The sequence below is a fragment of the Anabas testudineus genome, chromosome 14, assembly GCF_900324465.2.
Source record: "Anabas testudineus chromosome 14, fAnaTes1.2, whole genome shotgun sequence".
Lineage (NCBI taxonomy): Eukaryota > Metazoa > Chordata > Actinopteri > Anabantiformes > Anabantidae > Anabas > Anabas testudineus.
The window spans coordinates 3,504,341-3,522,006 of NC_046623.1; the positions used below are offsets into that span (position 1 = coordinate 3,504,341).

The following is a 17,666-nucleotide window of genomic DNA, read 5'->3' on the forward strand; positions in this document are numbered from 1 at the left end:
TTACTGTCAGAAACTATATTATAATGGAACTCAACTACACTGCAACCCAAAGCCTTAAAAATCGATATATAATATTAGAGGCTTGACAGGTAATTATTGATGGGGAAAATCCTCTATATGATAGTAAAGATGAAGCAGACAATATGATGCAGTAAATTCTGGACCACTACTCTTTCCAAGCAGCAGCCTGGTGAATTAGGGACATCCGGTAGTGGTGGATGATGACGCTCCCCAGTGACGTCACGTCGGCTTGTTAGTGCTACAGGTGTGTTCACAGGTACCGTCCTCTCTCTAATAACTGCAACTATGAATGTAACATATAATAACACATGATAATAAACCTTCTGCTCACGGTTACTTTGTGACCTCAGGTTGTCTTTGCGGTGATCAAGGTCGTGTTCGTGCACCATCTTCTCCCTGGACTCTCAGAGCCGACTCCGCTAGCACTGATTCGACTTCACCTCTCTAAGGTAAGTCTGTGCTGGTTGTAGTCAAACATTATGAGTCATTATGTGTCTTGACTGTGCTTTTGGCAGCGTTCGTGTGTGTGTGTTAGTGTTTGTTGAGTGTGAATGCTTTTTGTTATGTTGGTAACCAACGTTAATTGCTGCCAGCTTGTTTCTACTGCGACGCCATCTTTTGTCGGGACCAAACGTCATTTAAGTAGCTCATGTTCTTCGTATGTTTTGACAGTTGATTCATTTGGTTGTTAATTACGTCAATAACCACAGCTGTTGGTTGAAATTAACATTTATGTGTTTGTTGCTGTAGTTTTCAGAGGTTGACCCGACTCACGTTTCTGCTGAAGTTAATATTGTCTGTTTATTTATTGTATAAAACAGGACAAACATTCGTCCTAAATGTGTAATTTAACACAATCATGTGTTCGTTTCTGGTCAGCTACTTGGAGAACTTGTTGTATGTTTCCTAGCCAGCAGCAGAAATTATCCATTGATAATGTTATAAACTTGTGCTAGCCCCGACTTTCCTTCATGGATTAGCATTATCGTGCTAACATCTGCAGTTGCTTAAAAACCGTTTTGCTGTTACACGATATAGAAAACCACCATATTTAGACACCTTCAACTCAGAGTCTGGGTTTGTGTCACCATTCCTAATTACGTCGGCTTAATTCATATGAGCTGTAGGCCTATTTAATTGTATATAAATGCGACTGAGCTCCTGATGGTTGCTCCTGTACTTACTGCTAAGATCATATCCATATATGTCCTATTGTTCATTTTTGTTTGGGAGACATCGGGGTGAAATGATTGTGATTAACACAGCACAAGAAATCAGTCTGCATCTATTTTATTATAAAGATGAGTTTTAAGCAAAACGCAGAACCTCTTCTTGTTTCTGGTTAATTGGATACAAGGCACTGGGAAATGTCTCCTAGGATCTGTGCCATGGCTGCATAAAATGTCACAAAAGGGTGTAAATGCCCATAGCAAATTGCTAAATCCCAATATGAAGTCATCATGTTTCTTGTTGATGGTTCATAACCTTAGGATAGTCAGTTTACAGCATGTCTGACTGCAAATGAATGGAATCGTATCAGCTGTAGTCATAGCCCTCGCTTTTGTTTTAATATGCTTAATTAAATAACTATCTGTGACTTGTCTGCCTGCTGATGCTTATCGCTTTAATAATTTAATTATTTGTAAGGATTCATGTACTATTGTAAACAAATGTTTTTATTAGAGTAAGAGAGTGAGAGAGTTCTTGGTGTGCAACTGATCTACACATAATTCCACACAAAGGCTGGTGTTGTGGGCTGGATTTATGTTTTTATGAGGAAATGACTCCTCAGTCACTGCTGCGTTGGGCTCAATGGTGCATCCTTTTGAGGACTTAGAAGGTCATATCCTAAACAAAAAATATCACGTCTGTACATAGTCTGCATTCACATAATAATGAATTTCACAAGAGATGACTGGCTGAAATGTTCTGGTGCACAGAAAACGTCTCCTGCAATAATTAAAGTTCATCTGTCTGCACGGTTGGAGCTGAATCATACAGCTAATGAGGGTCTTGCTGCATCAAGTGTGTGTTTGTGTATGTGTGTGTGTGTGTGTGTGTGTGGGGCACGGGTGGGCGTGCGGGCGTGTGTGTGCATGCGCGCGGGCGTGTGTGTGCATGCGCGCACGTGAAGGTCATCTGAAACCATCCTGTTGGAAATAAGATCTGAAGACCTGTAGGATTAAGCTGTGTTGTTTTCATGGCCGTATTATTTCTGGATCAGCCGGATCTTGTCTGAAAAGGAAAAATACATAACAAGTAGCAGTAGTACAATGCAATTTGTGAAGGATTCCAGAGTGATGCAGTGCAGACAGGCTATTACTTTGATCACCTGTGATAAATAAGTCATCCTCTATTTTTCTTTAACATTGTAGCTGTGTGTTTGCCTTTGAAAGTCATTGCTTTGTGAGAACATTCCTGTTTCCATTCCTCCCTACAGAAAGACGTGGCTCAAATGGTTTAGTCTATTCAGCTGAAGACATAATGACTGGAAACTTCCCGTCTCTTACTATAGTGTTTGTCGTGACATCTTCAAATACTGCAGCAAGTTATCATTCACAGGGAATAAAGCTTCAGTCATTGTCTCGGTTACCTCAAACAACATATGTGCAGCATCAGCAGTGATGTGGGAGGATCAAAAGAATCAGTTAAACTCAAGAAAACAAATTATGTTTTGGTAAGGGTGTACAGATATGGTCAGCTTGAACCTGGTGTCAGAATATATTTACACTATGCTGTACGCAAATAAGACATCTAATGCCTAATCTCCCCCTTAGAAAAAATATACATGTGGTGCTAGTAAAGCAGCCAGACCAGCTTGTCTTATTGTGACCACTGTGAGCAGTCAGTGTGAAAGATTATTAGGTCCATATGTCTAAAGCATTAATGCTAATCTTTCTGGGTTCACTGAGGGGCTGGATGGACTGTACACTAATACTAATACACTTTTGGTCTCATCCTTTCCAGAAATGTAACATTAGCCCATCACTGATGTGTTAGCACATTTAAATGATTCAACTAATGAAATAATGGACAGTTTATATGGCCTGAGCATCAGCTTAATACCAGTAAAAGAAGTAACAACAGTACTAGTAGGCTTTTGCTTAGGAGAGTGGAAACGGCAAGAAATGTTGCCTTCCCATTAAAAAACAGGAAGGTATTTTTAGGACACCACAAGCACATTTGTTTGGTTATGATTAGAACCATTGTCAGCAGGGGGAAAAGGCATGTAATAGCTTTTTTTCTAAGGGAAAAGGGTGGTGTATTATCCAGAGCCAGTGTATTACATAAGATTAAGTTGATAGAGAACAGGTACAGTAGGAGGGGATAGTGAATCCCTGTAGGTTCATCCCATGTGGTTTTATTCTCTTAAATGGGATACGATCCTGTCTTTTGCATGAGCCAGAGACAGGTTTTGCTTACAGTAGCACTGAGGCGTCAGATGTTCTTGTTTGCTGATATCATGTGAGCTCAGAGGCAGAGAGAGGTGTGTCACCATTTGACAGATGTCTCTCTGTATTGGGATGAATTCCAAGCTTTAGGTTCAGGCAGCTGACGAACGAAGCCTGTGGCTTTTTAGCCGTGCTCAGACACGAGAACAGGACGCCCAGGGTGTGTTGTGTATGCCATGCCACTCTTCCAGTTTGACAGTATGTGTGATGACAGTATTTATTTCAGTTCAGACAAATACTAAACACATGCTGCTGGTCACAGGAAGTCAACCTGCAGAACCGGTTCTTTGCTATTAGGTCAGAAGGAAGGATGGGGCCACTGTGTACCTGCTGCACAACATTCTGGCAGGGAAACTCTTGTGTTACCTGGCTTCAAACTGCTCAGTGTACACTGATGCCATCTTGTGTCTACAAAACAGAATTGCATGACTAGAAGGCTTTAGTAGTTAAAATGTTCAGGTGTCAAATCAATAAATGAGGTCAGTTCATGTCAGAGTCACTTGGAATTAAAGACATAAACTAAATATTAACTGGTTGACTTTGACATGGTCCCCAAATCATTTAGGAAGTCCCAGAAAAACAGTAGAGCAAAATTCAAAATAGTAGAGTGAGTGTTGTGTCAACTGACAAAACCAGTATGAACACATTTTGATGTCAGGTAAAAACAGCTAATTTAATTGGTTACAGCTTGTCAGTTGTGAATATTTATACAAAACAAACAATTTGACATTAACTTGAGCTCCAGGAAAACATAACGTGCAGGCGCCACTATGTTCTACTGTTTGATAGATCAAATAACGAAATGTATATCTGTTTAAGCTGTAAAATATCATAAGACAGAGCACATAATTACAATTACACAGGAAACCTGAATAAAATTTGTCATACAATGGTTGATAATATTTAATTCCAAAACAACCTAGTCAGGTTTAGGTTTAAGTGTGTGGCACCATTAAGAATTTTAAATGAAACTATCAAGATGTGCTTTAAGTCTGTCAGCTTTAAAAAGGCTATTCAAAAATTTTGTATGTACCATACATCCAATATGGTGCCATAAAACAACCCCTAGAGCTGTTTGTAAAATAACTACATCCGTTCTCCAAAATAACATATCAAGAAAACCTAATAGACAGAGCTGATCTACACAACTGTCTGTAGCAGTGATTTAAAGTCAGAGAGCCCAAATTCCATCATATAGATCTAATTGCAGTAGTTTCAGGAAGGGTGTAATCAGGTACTAAATAAATAGCAGGTTAATCAGTAATGTGAATAATTAAGTTCAACAAGTTACGAGCACTGTCACCTCACAGCTAGAAGGCCCAGGGTTTGAATCAATGGGTGAGCCGGGTTGAGTCTACATGTTCCCCCCATATCCCTGTGTTTTTTCTCAGGTAAATTATAGACTCTAAATTGCCCATAGGTGTGAATGGTTGTCTGTATATGTAAACGCTTTAATAGAGTGTGTACCCTCTCACCCATGATGGCTCCAACAACTCCCCAACCATTAAGAGCAAAATTGGATATAATTGGATTGGACAAAAGATGGATAGGACTTAACTGGGAGTTTTTTTTTTTTGACTAGACTGTAGCTCAGAGTGAAAACACCTGTCACTTACTGATGTGTCAAACACCAGAGTTGTTGACTGGTTTTGTTGTCTTTAGTGTTATTCATTCCTGTTGTTTTCAGTTGTCAGTGCTGTGTGATGAAGTTGTATTCACAGGAACACATTTTCAATGAAACCTGATCAGACACACTACTGTCAGACCTCATTAATCAGACACTATTGTCATTACAGTGGATAGTGTCTCGTCTCCCTTTGCAGACAAATAACTTCTCTGTTCCTCTTGCGCAGTAACTTCCTCAGATTGTTAAAACGTCTGAATCTGGCTGAGTGCATAGCTTTGAAATGTATGTCAATACACCAACTGGATTCTTCCACAATTTACATTATTCATGTTTTCCTCCAAAAATAATGAAAACTGTTGGATTTTACTACTGAGTAGTCATTTATTTATTTGTTGTCAAATCAACTGTACAGTGGATTTTTATATAATGAGTGTTTTTGTTGGTAATTAGAAAAAGCTAATGTCTCCAGGTAGATTTCTCCTGAATGTGGCAAACAAGGCATATGAAATAAACACATTGTATCTGCAGTGGTGACCGTAAAACCAGTGGTGGAAGGATTTATTGCAACATTGAAAAGCACTTTACTCAGGCAGTTCAGGACTTTGTTGGTAACTCCTTAGAACAGGATGTTCCAGAAGTAGCTGATAGAACGGCCAACAGATTTGGCTGAAGAGGGAGAACAGTAGCTGTGATGTAGTTTTCAAGTGGATTTCATGACTAAGGCAGTCAACATCCTGAACCCTCGTGTGTTCATGAGAATAAATGAAATGCACATCAGGCCAGGAGTTAGTTCTGACTGGTTCAGATACATGAAGCTGATTTGTTTAGCAAAATGTGAAACTTTTTCAGGTTATTACACAATGTTTGCGTTTGTTTTTGTGACCGTAGTGGAATCTCTTTGGATTTTAAACAGTTTGTAAGACAAACAAATTGACAGTGTCAGCTTTACTCTGAGTTAACAGAGTTATCAGCATTTTCCCCACTTGATAATTAAACAATGATTAATTATCGTATTTTCCGCACTATAAGTCGCACCGCATTATAAGGCGCACCTTCAATGAATGGCCCATTTTAAAACTTTTTTCATATATAAGGCGCACCGCATTATAAAGCGCATAGAATAGACGCTACAGTAGAGACTGGGGTTACGTTATGCAACATTAGATGGAGCTGCGCTAAAGGGAATGTAAACAAAACAGTCAGATAGGTCGGTCAAAAGTTGTGACAAAGGCAGCTAAAACGTATTATAGTATTGTTCTTAAAATTTGTCAGAGTGAGAGTTGTGTCTTTTAGTTGATCTTAGTTAAGATAAGTAGTTGCAGAGTGAGCGCTCTTTCCACTCTCTGTTCAATAGAACAGCTTTGACGTATCTTCTCCGTCTGTAAATTAAACTAGTTTAGTTTCCACAGTAAAACAAACTGGTTCATGTTTATGCTGAGTGTGATTTATACGTTTTATACGTTTGTGCCTTGGAAAGCATTTGTCTTTGTAAGTATTAACATGTTTATTGTCATTAGAAGTTTGTTAGTTGTTCCCTGTTACATGTGATAAATTATGTGCGTGTTATTGTAATTGGCTTCATTCAAGTCAAGCTAGCGTGTGCGAGTGCAACACACCAAATGTGTAACGATGTGTATTATTGTTAATTTAGTTTCTTTCTGTTTCTTTCAATTACATAAAGAAAAGATAGGATAAAATGTAGTTGAGAGCAATGTACTCCTCAGTTCACAACTCCAGTAAAGACAGGAAACCGCACCATTGATTCATTAATGTTAAATTCTCTCGCTGCTGGTCTATTACCGTGTTCTACTGCGTGACTGATCGACTTGAGTTTAAACTCTGCGTCGTAAGCGTGTCTCTTAATAGGAGCTTTTTTGGGGTTTTTGCACAAACACACAAATGGAAATGAAACGGCATGCTTCACGAAGTCATATATCCCAGCATGCACCGCACGCTACTTCTTCTACGAGGGAAAATGGAGTCGGCGGCTGCTTAGCGTAGTTGCGAGACCTGTTGCGGCTCAATATTGATCCATATATAAGGCGCACTGTCGGCTTTTGAGAAAATTGAAGGCTTTTAGGTGCGCCTTATAGTGTGGAAAATACGGTAAATATCAGTTAATAATAACTTTTAAATTAGAACTGCATTAACAATTCTCAGACGATTTTATTGTAAAGATTATTATTATCAGTTGACTGGATTTGGTCTGTAAAATATGACAAAAGCCAGATTGTGTCTTGTTTTGTACAACTAACAATATAATATAAAATTCAAATGTATTCCATTTACCGTGTTCGCAAAGAGAAATGGATCAAATCTGTAAGCTTATACCAAACAAGTGGACTTTTTTGCTTTAATGTTGGAGCTCTTATAAAATAATGTAGTTGCAGTCTGAAGTGATCTGAACAGTGAGGAGGGCGTGAGAGTATTTGTAGGAGTCTGGTGCCCTCTTCTGGTATGAAGCCCTAACAACCACATACTGTTAGTGGCTACCCTTGACTGTGCTGTATATACAGTATGTATATCTGGAAGGAATATCAGTGTGTGTTTCAGGACAGGAAGGCATTTACTAGGCAGGAGGAAACATGGGCAACCCACATTCCTACCAGACATTTGATTGATGCACGACCTGGGTGCTTTGGCGCTAAACATCAATCAGTGCGAGGCATGACTGCTGTGGTTATTCAGTGTAATGGGAATGTCAATAACTGTTGCATCCTCTGATGAATACACAAGTACCGTGCCATGATTCATCAGTGAAGGCAGCTGATGTTTAAAGCTGTTACTGAACCAGGCACAAGCCCTCACAAGTGGCTGATGTGCTGCATCATCTTTCTGTGGTTTTAACTGTTACCAAGCAGTTTTCTAGTAAATTGGCTAGGATGAGTAGAGAGCAGTTCCATCTTTTGGCTCTTTAGATGTCAGATAACCCAATTAGAGGTGACTGTATGAAGTGGCAAAGTCTTTATAGCTACTGTGTAACTACACAATCAGTATCAGTTAAAGTATGAAGCAGCTGCGAGTTGTACACAGTAGTTTATCCTCCTTGGAGCCTAATGTTGTTAACTGTAAGTGTAGGGTGCCAAAAAGCCTGTTTACTCAGATCAGTCCATGCTGTACGTAGGTGGATAACTAAAAGCCTAAAGACAGAGTTGGTACACATTTTTTAATAACATGGCACAATTTACATAACACAAGTTTAAATGAGGAGCATGCTGAAGATTCAGTCGCTTCATATTTTTTCTAATTTTTGTACATGATCTAGAAAGACTTAGTTTTTTCCCTGTACATGGTAAACAGCAAAAGGTTTCTCATTTAACAATCTTTTTGAAATATGCATTGACTAACCACTATGGCTCCTGTGGACATTTTATGTTGGATTAAAAAACACTGCACAACATGGTATCACAGTTTGAAGCGCACAACTAAACCTTCAGTGGACTACTAAAATAGATCTCTGCTCCGTAGAAACAAACTGTCCATAGTTTAGACTTGGTTTTTTGTCTTTTGATTTTGTAGGTACAACAACTTAGGAAAGCACTGTAATACACTGTTAGACCAACAGAACCTATTTCCAAAACATGTACTTTACACTCCTCCATCAGGGCTAATGTGCTGTCATGGTGTTCAGTGTGCTGCATTCTCCCCAGAACAAGACTGGTGGTAACTGGGTGAAAGAGGAATGAGGGGTATATCCTAATACCATTTGTGCTGCTGTTTGTTTTTTTTTCCCATTACAATCAATTGAAATTGAATATTTTCTTATTTCTAGGATTGTCACAACAATTTATACCATTTGAGAAGATAATTCTCAGAACAATAGCTTTTGTTGGATTCATAGTGCTGCCTACAATCCTGCCTGGATCATTTAAAGCTTTTATCTGTCTGTGTGGACCCAGTGTTTGTCAAGTCAGTTGTGGAGAGAACACAGCTCTTTGTCCTTTGTTGGTACAGTCAGTAGTGATGAAAAGGCCAGCTTTCAGGAAGGCAGCCCATAGATTTGTTGCATAGTTGGATAAGGAATCTCTGGTAATATGCTAACCAGCTGCGTCAACCAAAAAAACAGGAAAGGAAGTTGCTAAAAGCACATTCTGAATCACCGCCTTAATACTCCTATGTACATTTGTTCAAAGTAAAGCTTTCAAAACACCCTTTTGCATATTTGTACCATGATTTTTAATCCATACAGAGTAAGCACAGCAACTGTACATGTTATCTACACATTTTTCTGTCTGTCAGTGCTAAAGTACCTGTACATTCCAAAACAGATCATTTTTACTCCATGTCACTTTGCTATACAAGAAAAAGAATGCACACAAAAAGCTGGAGCAAATGGAGGGCAAAAAAACCTCTTAAAAATTATTTTTTTTGTTCTGTGATTATTGTCTCTTTGTAGTTTTATACAAAAACAATTCATTATGAGATTATTCACAACTATATTACAGTCTTGCTTTGTCCAAAGCTAAGTGCTTGGTGTGAGTTCAGTGTTAGTGAGGCACAGAGCTGAAGCGCTATTCAGTCTGCGGAGGCTTAGCTCACCGTGCCTCAATGTCTTTGTGAGCTCTGTCTCTGAGATCTGTGGCTAGAGGAGTAGTCCGTCTAGGTGAGCCAGGCCGTGGACCCAGTGTCGGGATGAGAGGGGGTGGGGCACTCAGAGAGGCAGTGGGTGGTGTTTTGTTCAAAATACCATTTTGATGGGCAGCAGCTGCTGCAGCTGAGGGGCTGACCCTTGAGTAGTGCATTCCTGGGAGTCCAGGGGCCATGAGGCCTGGGGCAGGGTGGGGAAGGTGTCCGTCAAGGGCAGGATGATGCATTGTGGGGTGGAGGCGCCCATGCTCATAGTCCTCTCTGAGCATATTGAGGCGGTCACGCTCCTCCAGCTGGGCACGCTCCTGCTCCCTTCTCTGCTCCAGGGCCAGAGGGTGGGCGTGGTCACGATTAAAGTCATGTGGCTCACGGTCCCTGTAGGAACGCTCAGCCTCATATAGGCGTGGCGCTCCTAGTCGGTGCAGAGGGTCATTCCTTAGTAGCAGGTCTCTGGCCAAAGGGTCCCGTCTATGAATGTCCAGGCCCCTGTAGGGGTCCCTCATGGGATCCCAGTGGAAGGCAGGATAGGGGAACCTGTCAGCTCCTGGGATGGGGCTGATACCCATGAAGGGTGCCACCACTCGAGTTCTCTCTAGACTGCTGATACTGTTGATGGGGTGGACACCAGCCATGCCCATGGGCATAGGCATTGAGGAGGGAGGGTGGAGGTTTGGTGTGGAAGGTGCCTGTGTTGGGTGCTCATTTGGCCTCTCTGTTGCACCATCCTGCTCCTCCTTTCTCTCCTCCTTAACTTTCACCTCACTGTTCTTCTTCTGGTGCTCATAAGGCAGCTCTACTTTCTTCTCCTGGACCTCCCGGCCCAGGCCGCCATTGGGACGATCTAGGCTGGTCTGCCGGATGTAGGGCGATGCTGTCCCCCTGTTGGACAATTTGTCCTCTGACACTCGACCATCGTGGATGACTGGTGCGTCCTTGTCACTGTGCTGGTTGTCTTTGAGCTTGTGGTCATCCGTGCCACTGTCTTTCCAGGAGTCTGAGTGCTCCCTCTCTCTTTCTTTTGCCTTGCTTTCCTTGTCCCTTTGAGATTCACCAGAAGCAGGTGGCAAGTGATTCCTGTGGTGCTCAGGAGGCCGGCTGTGTCCAAGGAGGCTAATGGGGTTGACTGGGACTGGGGATGGATGGCTAGAGTGCCGCTTTTCTATAGAGTCCCTAAAAATAAAAAGAAAGTCCCTTTATCAATACCGTTAACTTAATCACTGTATTCTGCATGTTTTAGTTATACCTTTTATTTGGAATAACAACTGACAAGAAGCTAACAAATCCAAATATGTACTCAAAGTCCAGTGTGTGTCATCGTCTGCTGTACTACACCCACCTGTCCTTGTCATCTTTACTGACTGAGTCCCGCTTGTCAGAATCCCGATCCCTCTCGTGTGAGCTGACTGAGGCGCTTCTCTCAGAGTCTCCTGGTTTCAGCCAGGGTGGTGGTGTGGGGAAGGAGGGTGGTGTACGGTGCAGGCGGTTCCATGGCTCCTGATGGTTGGTGTTACTGTTGCTGTTGAAGTGCTGCTGTGCGTTTGGGCCATCTTTATGGCCGAACATGGAGTTGGCCGCCGTTAGGGATTCAACAAGTGGAAAAACACGGCAGGACACAAGTTAAATGCATGTCTTCACATCTTAATGTGATGCGTCTGTATTTAGATTCACTTTTAACAGTATCATCTATTAGATTTCTATGCAGTTACAATAGTATGGTAGCCAACAGTATTCATGAGGTTGAAACTCACTTAGTGCTGGATTTCCAAGTCCGCCAAAGGCTGATGAACTGAGAGCTCCCAGTCCTCCAAATGATGAAGGTCTAGGAAAAGGTTCTGGCAGGAGAAACAACATGTTACCATGCTTACAATGAACATGCTTTAACATAACTTTCCTTTTTTCAGAATCAGCTGCAAAGAACTGAATTGAAGAGTCCTCATACCTAAGTGAGATGCTGGGGGGAGGAAGTTTCCAGGATGATGGGGTGGATGGCCGAAGGGACCTGCTGATGGGTGTGTGGGACCTGAGAATGTACAGACAAGGTGGCATCAAAGAAAACTCGATCAGCCAAATGTAAGTGTTAACGGGATAAGAGTTCATTCCTGACCTCAGAAACTAGGAATTAGTAAAAACATTAATGTCAAGGTCCAGTTACTAGCTTTTTTTCTGGAAACTGAACTATAAATAATCTGGACTGATATTAACTGTTCATAGATACAGTTGCTAAAAAATTATTCAACCCTTATTGAAAATTAGGTGTATTGGCAAAATGTACAAACAAATGAAAAAGCTCAACACAAAATGCAACTTTTAATGGCTACAGCAGTCTCAAAATTATTAAATCCTCTTGACAAGCATGCTCAGGGACTGCTACAAATGTGATGCATGTGTTTATTGCCAATGTAATATTCTTACATTTAAATTTAGTCACTGAGCAGATGCTTTTATCCAAAGCAACAAGTGAAGTACAAGTTATACGGCAGGGTATACGTAACAAGGTCTTGCGTAAGGACCCCTACTAGAGGTAGGCCACAGCTGGGATTCGAACCCCAGCTCACCTAGCCTTCTTCAAATCCCACCAGAGATTTTCTGAGGTTTAAGTCAAGTGACTCTGACGGCCACTCTAGAATCTTTGAGGACTTCTTCTGAAACTAAGCCTTGGTTAACTTTGAGGTATGCTTGGGATCATTGTCTAGTTGTCTAGTTTCTCATGTGTTCGGGGAACCAGTTTACCTGCATTGGAGCGACCTGGTCACTGGAATACATGCAGCAGATGAGTAATCAGATTTCTCTTGAGCTAATTTTGGAAGCATGGTTCACATATTTTAACCACTTCCTTAAAGAAATACACAGTGAAAAGCAACTTGTTCAGACTATGTGTTGGTTCAGTCTCAAAAAATGAGGCAGCATACAGTTGTATTCTGGAAAGTCTTAAACCTTGCCCTGTAAAGTGCCTTAAGATGACCTTGTTGGGATTTGGCGCTATATAAAAATGCTAAATTGAATTAAACTAAATCCCAAAACCTTGCTTATTTACAGTGGCAGGAAAAGGTATGTGAACCTTTGGGAATTGATTTTAAGCATATTAGAGCCAATTTTTCTTGTGCTTTTGCGTGTGTAGTGATTTGAGCGACGGATTCTGTTCATTAGTCGGCTGAAAGTTTGAAAATAAGGTCAAAACACCTAATTTGCAACAGGGTTTGAGTTTAACTGTGCAGCAATATCAGCATATAATGCAGCATAGAAACTCACGTGTGAGGTAGTTTAAAATAGACTTGAAACTACAGACACTGTTATTATATTATTGTTGTTTTATGTGTTGTGTATAAAAGACATCTGGTGATTTTATTTTCATTTTTAGCCATGCTAGTGCTGTGGGTTTAGTCTTCAATGCCTTTAATCTTTTCACTTATCCATTGTTATTATGTAATTGATTGCCTTCTGGTGTGTGGCAGGGGCTTCTGTTAGCCACCCATCAGTCTTTCTACCCAGAGATGTGACATGCACTCACCTGCAGCAGAGAAGAGTGTGGCAGGCCGTGCCAAGTCACTGGGGTGATGGATGGCGCCGAAGAGACTGGGGCCTGGAGGTCGACTCAGGAACTCAGGCTTGAGGCCAAAGTCTAGCTTGTGAGGGTCAACCTGCATCTGCTGCTGAAAGACGCCAGAGTGACAGAGAGAAACACATGTAAAACCCTTACACACTGCTCTAACAGTATCTTTTACATTTTGTAGTGCAGTCCCTACATGTTAGTGTCATTATCACCACAAGAGGTGAATATAGCTATGACTGCAGCAGCCACATAATCACTTTTTTTATTATTCAAACAGTGATTTGTGAATTGACTTATGTTTATGTTATAAAGACGACTCCTTTTTTGAAAGGGGAGTTATTTAGGAATGTACCTGAGGAACCTCTGCAGACTAAAAGAACTATGTATGTGCTGAGAAATAACATTTCACTTGTTTTTTTCAATTGGCTGTTGTGTTTACTGCATGATCTCCTGTTTGTATAAAAAAGTAATAAGTTAATTACTTGTAAAACAACTGCAAAAAACAATATGCTTTAAAGAATAATATACTTCTATGTAGTTAGTATGTGGATTTAAATCTTTATCTCATATCTTTAACACTACATCAAGACAATGCAGAGAGAGGAGTTGTGAGTCCTCACCTTTACTTTCTGCTGGTGGTGGTAAATCTGCCAGGCGATATGAACATGCATGGCACACCACTTCCCTGGTTTCTGTAACCACAAAGAAACAAAAGCTTTACTCTTTAGATACTGCTAGATAGGATATTACAGTACAACTCTGGTGCAGTAGGTTTGTACTTATAAACTAGGAATGTTCCTGATGTTCAAGGTATTTTAGACTCACAATTATTGTTTATATTTAAATCTCTCTCTCCCTCTCCAGCTCTCTCTCTATCAAATTCAAATGTCTACCTGTAGTGACTATAATTAGTTTCAGTACAGAGATAAACAGACATATGCACATTCTGCATATAAACTATGTCCAGTCTATTCAATTTGCCTCCAATGAAGCTCAGACACAGTCCATCTGTGTCTGACTGCAGCCCCACACTCTTGTAGGCTCCCTGATCAGCAGTAGTGAGTAAAAAGAACTGATTTCTAGGTACTTTATTCTTATTAAACATCATCCAATTCCTAATGGCAGGACTATTATGTGTACTAGTAAACTGTCAAACCTGTATTAGTCACATTCTTATATTAATAATTTTTAATTATTTCTACTCTGGTTTTATTAGTACTGAGTACTATTTGCTCAGTGATCATTATAAATGACCACTGACCTCCCTGCTCTCTAAAGATGAGCACTGGTTACTGAAAAACCCGTATCAGTCAACCACTAGTCTAAATACTGCTCTGAAGCGACTGCATTACAGCAGTACATTCAATTACATAAGTCCTTCTTATTTTCAGTCTAGAGGCAGGATATTTGACACTAAATAAGGTTTTGTTTATAACCATTGCTTGTACATTGAACTACATCAAAATGGCCTTGTTTGAAGGTGAATAAATTGTCATTTGTTTATTTGCATCTTAAAGTGCAAATAAAATCAAGCTCTGTTGCAGTATTAAGTAGTACACTCAGCTTCCAAGTGCAGCACTTATTTAATTAAAGACACTATCTACTTCATTAGCAAAACCCCTTTAAGGCATCTTGGATTATTTGTGTGTGTGTGTGTGTGTGTGTGTGTGTGTGAGGACACACTGTAGACAGTAAGCACTCACCCTGAGAATGGGCCGAAATGGATCTGTTAGCTACAGAAGCAAGAGGAGGAAAAAAAAGTTATTTTTCTGTATTATTTTACAAACACTAATTAATGTCTGTGTGTAAATTTCATTTTAACCTTACTGATATCAAATTTCTTCAAAATTGAGCATTTCAGAAGTAAATCAAACACAGCTGTTAAAGATGTTTCTACATATAAATATATCATGTGAAGACGGGAAACATCCACAAGCTGCATATGAAGCTTTTACAGTAACAGTTTGCAGTTGAAAACATTTATCTGATGATTCAAAGGCTTATGTAACACTAAGGCCTAAAGGTTCCTGCTTTACTGTGAACATCGGGTGTATGTGCTCTTACCCTGGGGTCCTTCTGTAAGAATGTGTGTGGGACGGCTCCAGGTCTTGTGGACACATCAAGGGGATTAGAGGTCTAGACGGCACCAGACACAGATCAAAATAAGATTCTCCGTAAATAACTCCTGTACTCACTTTGTCTGTAGGTGTATGCTGGCGTCCTTACCTTGGGCTGAAATGCGCCCTGCAGCGAACCAAAAGGCCCGGTCGGAGGGATGACAGGGGGAAGGCCAGACATGGCCGGTGGGTAGGAGTGGAAGAGCTGAGGAAGAAAATAGGGAGAGAAGTGTGAGGATGGTTCAGTCTGTCAGCAACATGCACAACAACGGCTTCATGAGACATTATGGAACAAACACATCACAGTGATAGATGAACCACAACATTCAGTCAGAAGTTACAACTGATGACCGACTATATGTTTGATGTAAAATGCAAAGCCAAACAAGCGTTTAAGGCTTCCATGACCTTCCATGACGTTATCTTGAAGAGAAACAGATATAAAATCAACCATATTTAAACTGGAACTGTTCTTGTCGCTCACATTAGTGGAGAATATTTTTCTTGTTTCTGAACTCACATTGCTTGAATCGTGGATGCTGTAACAGAATGATTTAAACTTGAATTGCCTGTAGGAGTTATTACAAGCACATCAGGATGTGGGTGAAGGTTTTAAATACAACTTGTGTTTCCTCATGCATCATGTTTTAAGACATCACTGTTTTTCATAGAGAGGAAAAGGCCTCAGGGTATTTGCTGGTACTAAATGAAGTGTTTAGAAACAAACAACACTCTGCAAGATCTATTTGACCCAGTGGTGGCTGGAATATAAATACTTTGTTTTTCTTTGGCTCTGAGCTTGAATAAAAATACCATGTTCTACAGGTGTGTAGAACATGGTAGGAATGTGTTTGGAATGAGTCCCTTTAGTGCGTAATAATGAGCAGGCTGCAACTGTTAGCAGAAAAATACAAATGACGAGTACACACAGGACAAAGATATAAGAATCTTCTGGCAATAACTTAGTTTCCTCTGTAATAGAGCAGCTGGCTCTTCCTATATTCATTATGCACAACAATTTCACTGTTACATGCACACAAAGTAAATCTGCGCTTCCAAGGTCTAAGAATCCAGCATTTTTTCATTAATCACACCACTGGCTGGAGCTGAAGTGTAAAAGCTGAAGTTGTGGGGACAACTTAAATCCCTAGTCACATGCAGCCTAACTCTCACAACCAAACGTCTACACTGCAACCCTTAGCCCAACTCTAACCCTAACCTAATCCAGAGCCCTTTGAAGTGGTGAGGACCTTCCACAGTCAAGTCAATGCAAAGTCCTCACAGTAATAGTACTAAACTGACATTAATCCACATATATACACAAATATACACACACACAGATTTCAAACAAACTCGCATGGGCTGGAATGGCAGAATAGGCAAGCAACAAACTGCTCTGCAGGCAGATAGGACAGCGGTAGGGAAACTCACACTGTGTCTGTAGAAGGGATCAACTTTTGTTGGGTATTTTTCAAACTGTAGGAGAAATAAAACAGATCTAAGTTCAAAGATTTAGAAAAGACATGATAACCTAGAAAGACTAGCACAGATTGAGAGTGGCTTGTTTCTGGGCAAGTTTAGGCCCACACGAAATACATCACAAACTGTATTTTATAAATAAGAACATTGTAAACTGGTGCAGGCTCCGTGTCTTAGTTGTGGAGCAACTGTCTGTGTCTTATTTGGTCTCCTTTTAGTTGTGCATCACAAGCTCAGGGAGAACATTTTCCCAGTCAAGACTAAACAGTGCAGCTATAAAGAGCCTTTTTATGGCCTCATTAGCTGTCGGAGGCCTCACTGTGCTGCCTTTGAGGCATCATCAGAGTCAAGTGAACCCTATGTGGGCGAGGGAAGTCCAACTACCCGTTGCCTGTGGTCCCCTCTAACAAACATAAGGGTTCTTAACACAAAGCATTTGCCAGGAATAGAAACCTTCAAATGGGACTAAATTACGTCATTAAATTCATAAAGTGTATTATGTTCTGAAAGCTGACTCTGAACTGATTTGGGAAAGTTATTGCCAATTTAGAAAATAACAGTGTTCAAGTCTAGAATCCTACAGTATGCCAGAGAAAACACTGGAAAGGCTCTCTGGAAGAAAAAAAAACCTCACTGTGGCGTGAGCGGACACACATGATCATCATTGAAAGGCCACAGAAACTCACAGGTCCCTGCAGTACTGTGTAAAACCTTAGGCTCCAAACCACGAAGTGAAAACACTTTCAATGCCATGCCCGCCCACTCCTACACATGTAAATGTCATTATTAGAGAACATCAAAACTCTTTTCCATTGACCCCGCCCTCCCCAACA

General features: G+C 40.6%; 1 protein-coding gene and 1 long non-coding RNA gene across 2 annotated transcripts in view; one reads left to right on the forward strand and one right to left on the reverse strand.

The window, feature by feature from the left end:
- Positions 1-227: 227 nt before the first annotated feature.
- Positions 228-13,266, forward strand: LOC113169786. The gene is made up of 4 exons (XR_003299582.1): positions 228-277; positions 372-470; positions 11,589-11,757; positions 13,140-13,266. It is a non-coding gene; the product is annotated as an uncharacterized LOC113169786 (long non-coding RNA).
- Positions 8,253-17,666, reverse strand: part of auts2a (activator of transcription and developmental regulator AUTS2 a) — a 271,187-nt gene continuing 261,773 nt past the window's right edge. The window contains exons 10-19 of the mRNA XM_026371485.2: positions 16,786-16,830; positions 15,464-15,559; positions 15,302-15,373; positions 14,941-14,970; positions 13,858-13,929; positions 13,196-13,337; positions 11,627-11,707; positions 11,436-11,519; positions 11,024-11,273; positions 8,253-10,857 (exon numbers count right to left, since the gene is read on the reverse strand). Coding sequence (XP_026227270.1) covers positions 9,636-10,857; positions 11,024-11,273; positions 11,436-11,519; positions 11,627-11,707; positions 13,196-13,337; positions 13,858-13,929; positions 14,941-14,970; positions 15,302-15,373; positions 15,464-15,559; positions 16,786-16,830 — 2,094 coding nt within the window. The 3' untranslated portion in view covers positions 8,253-9,635. The remainder of the gene's footprint in view (positions 10,858-11,023; positions 11,274-11,435; positions 11,520-11,626; positions 11,708-13,195; positions 13,338-13,857; positions 13,930-14,940; positions 14,971-15,301; positions 15,374-15,463; positions 15,560-16,785; positions 16,831-17,666) is intronic.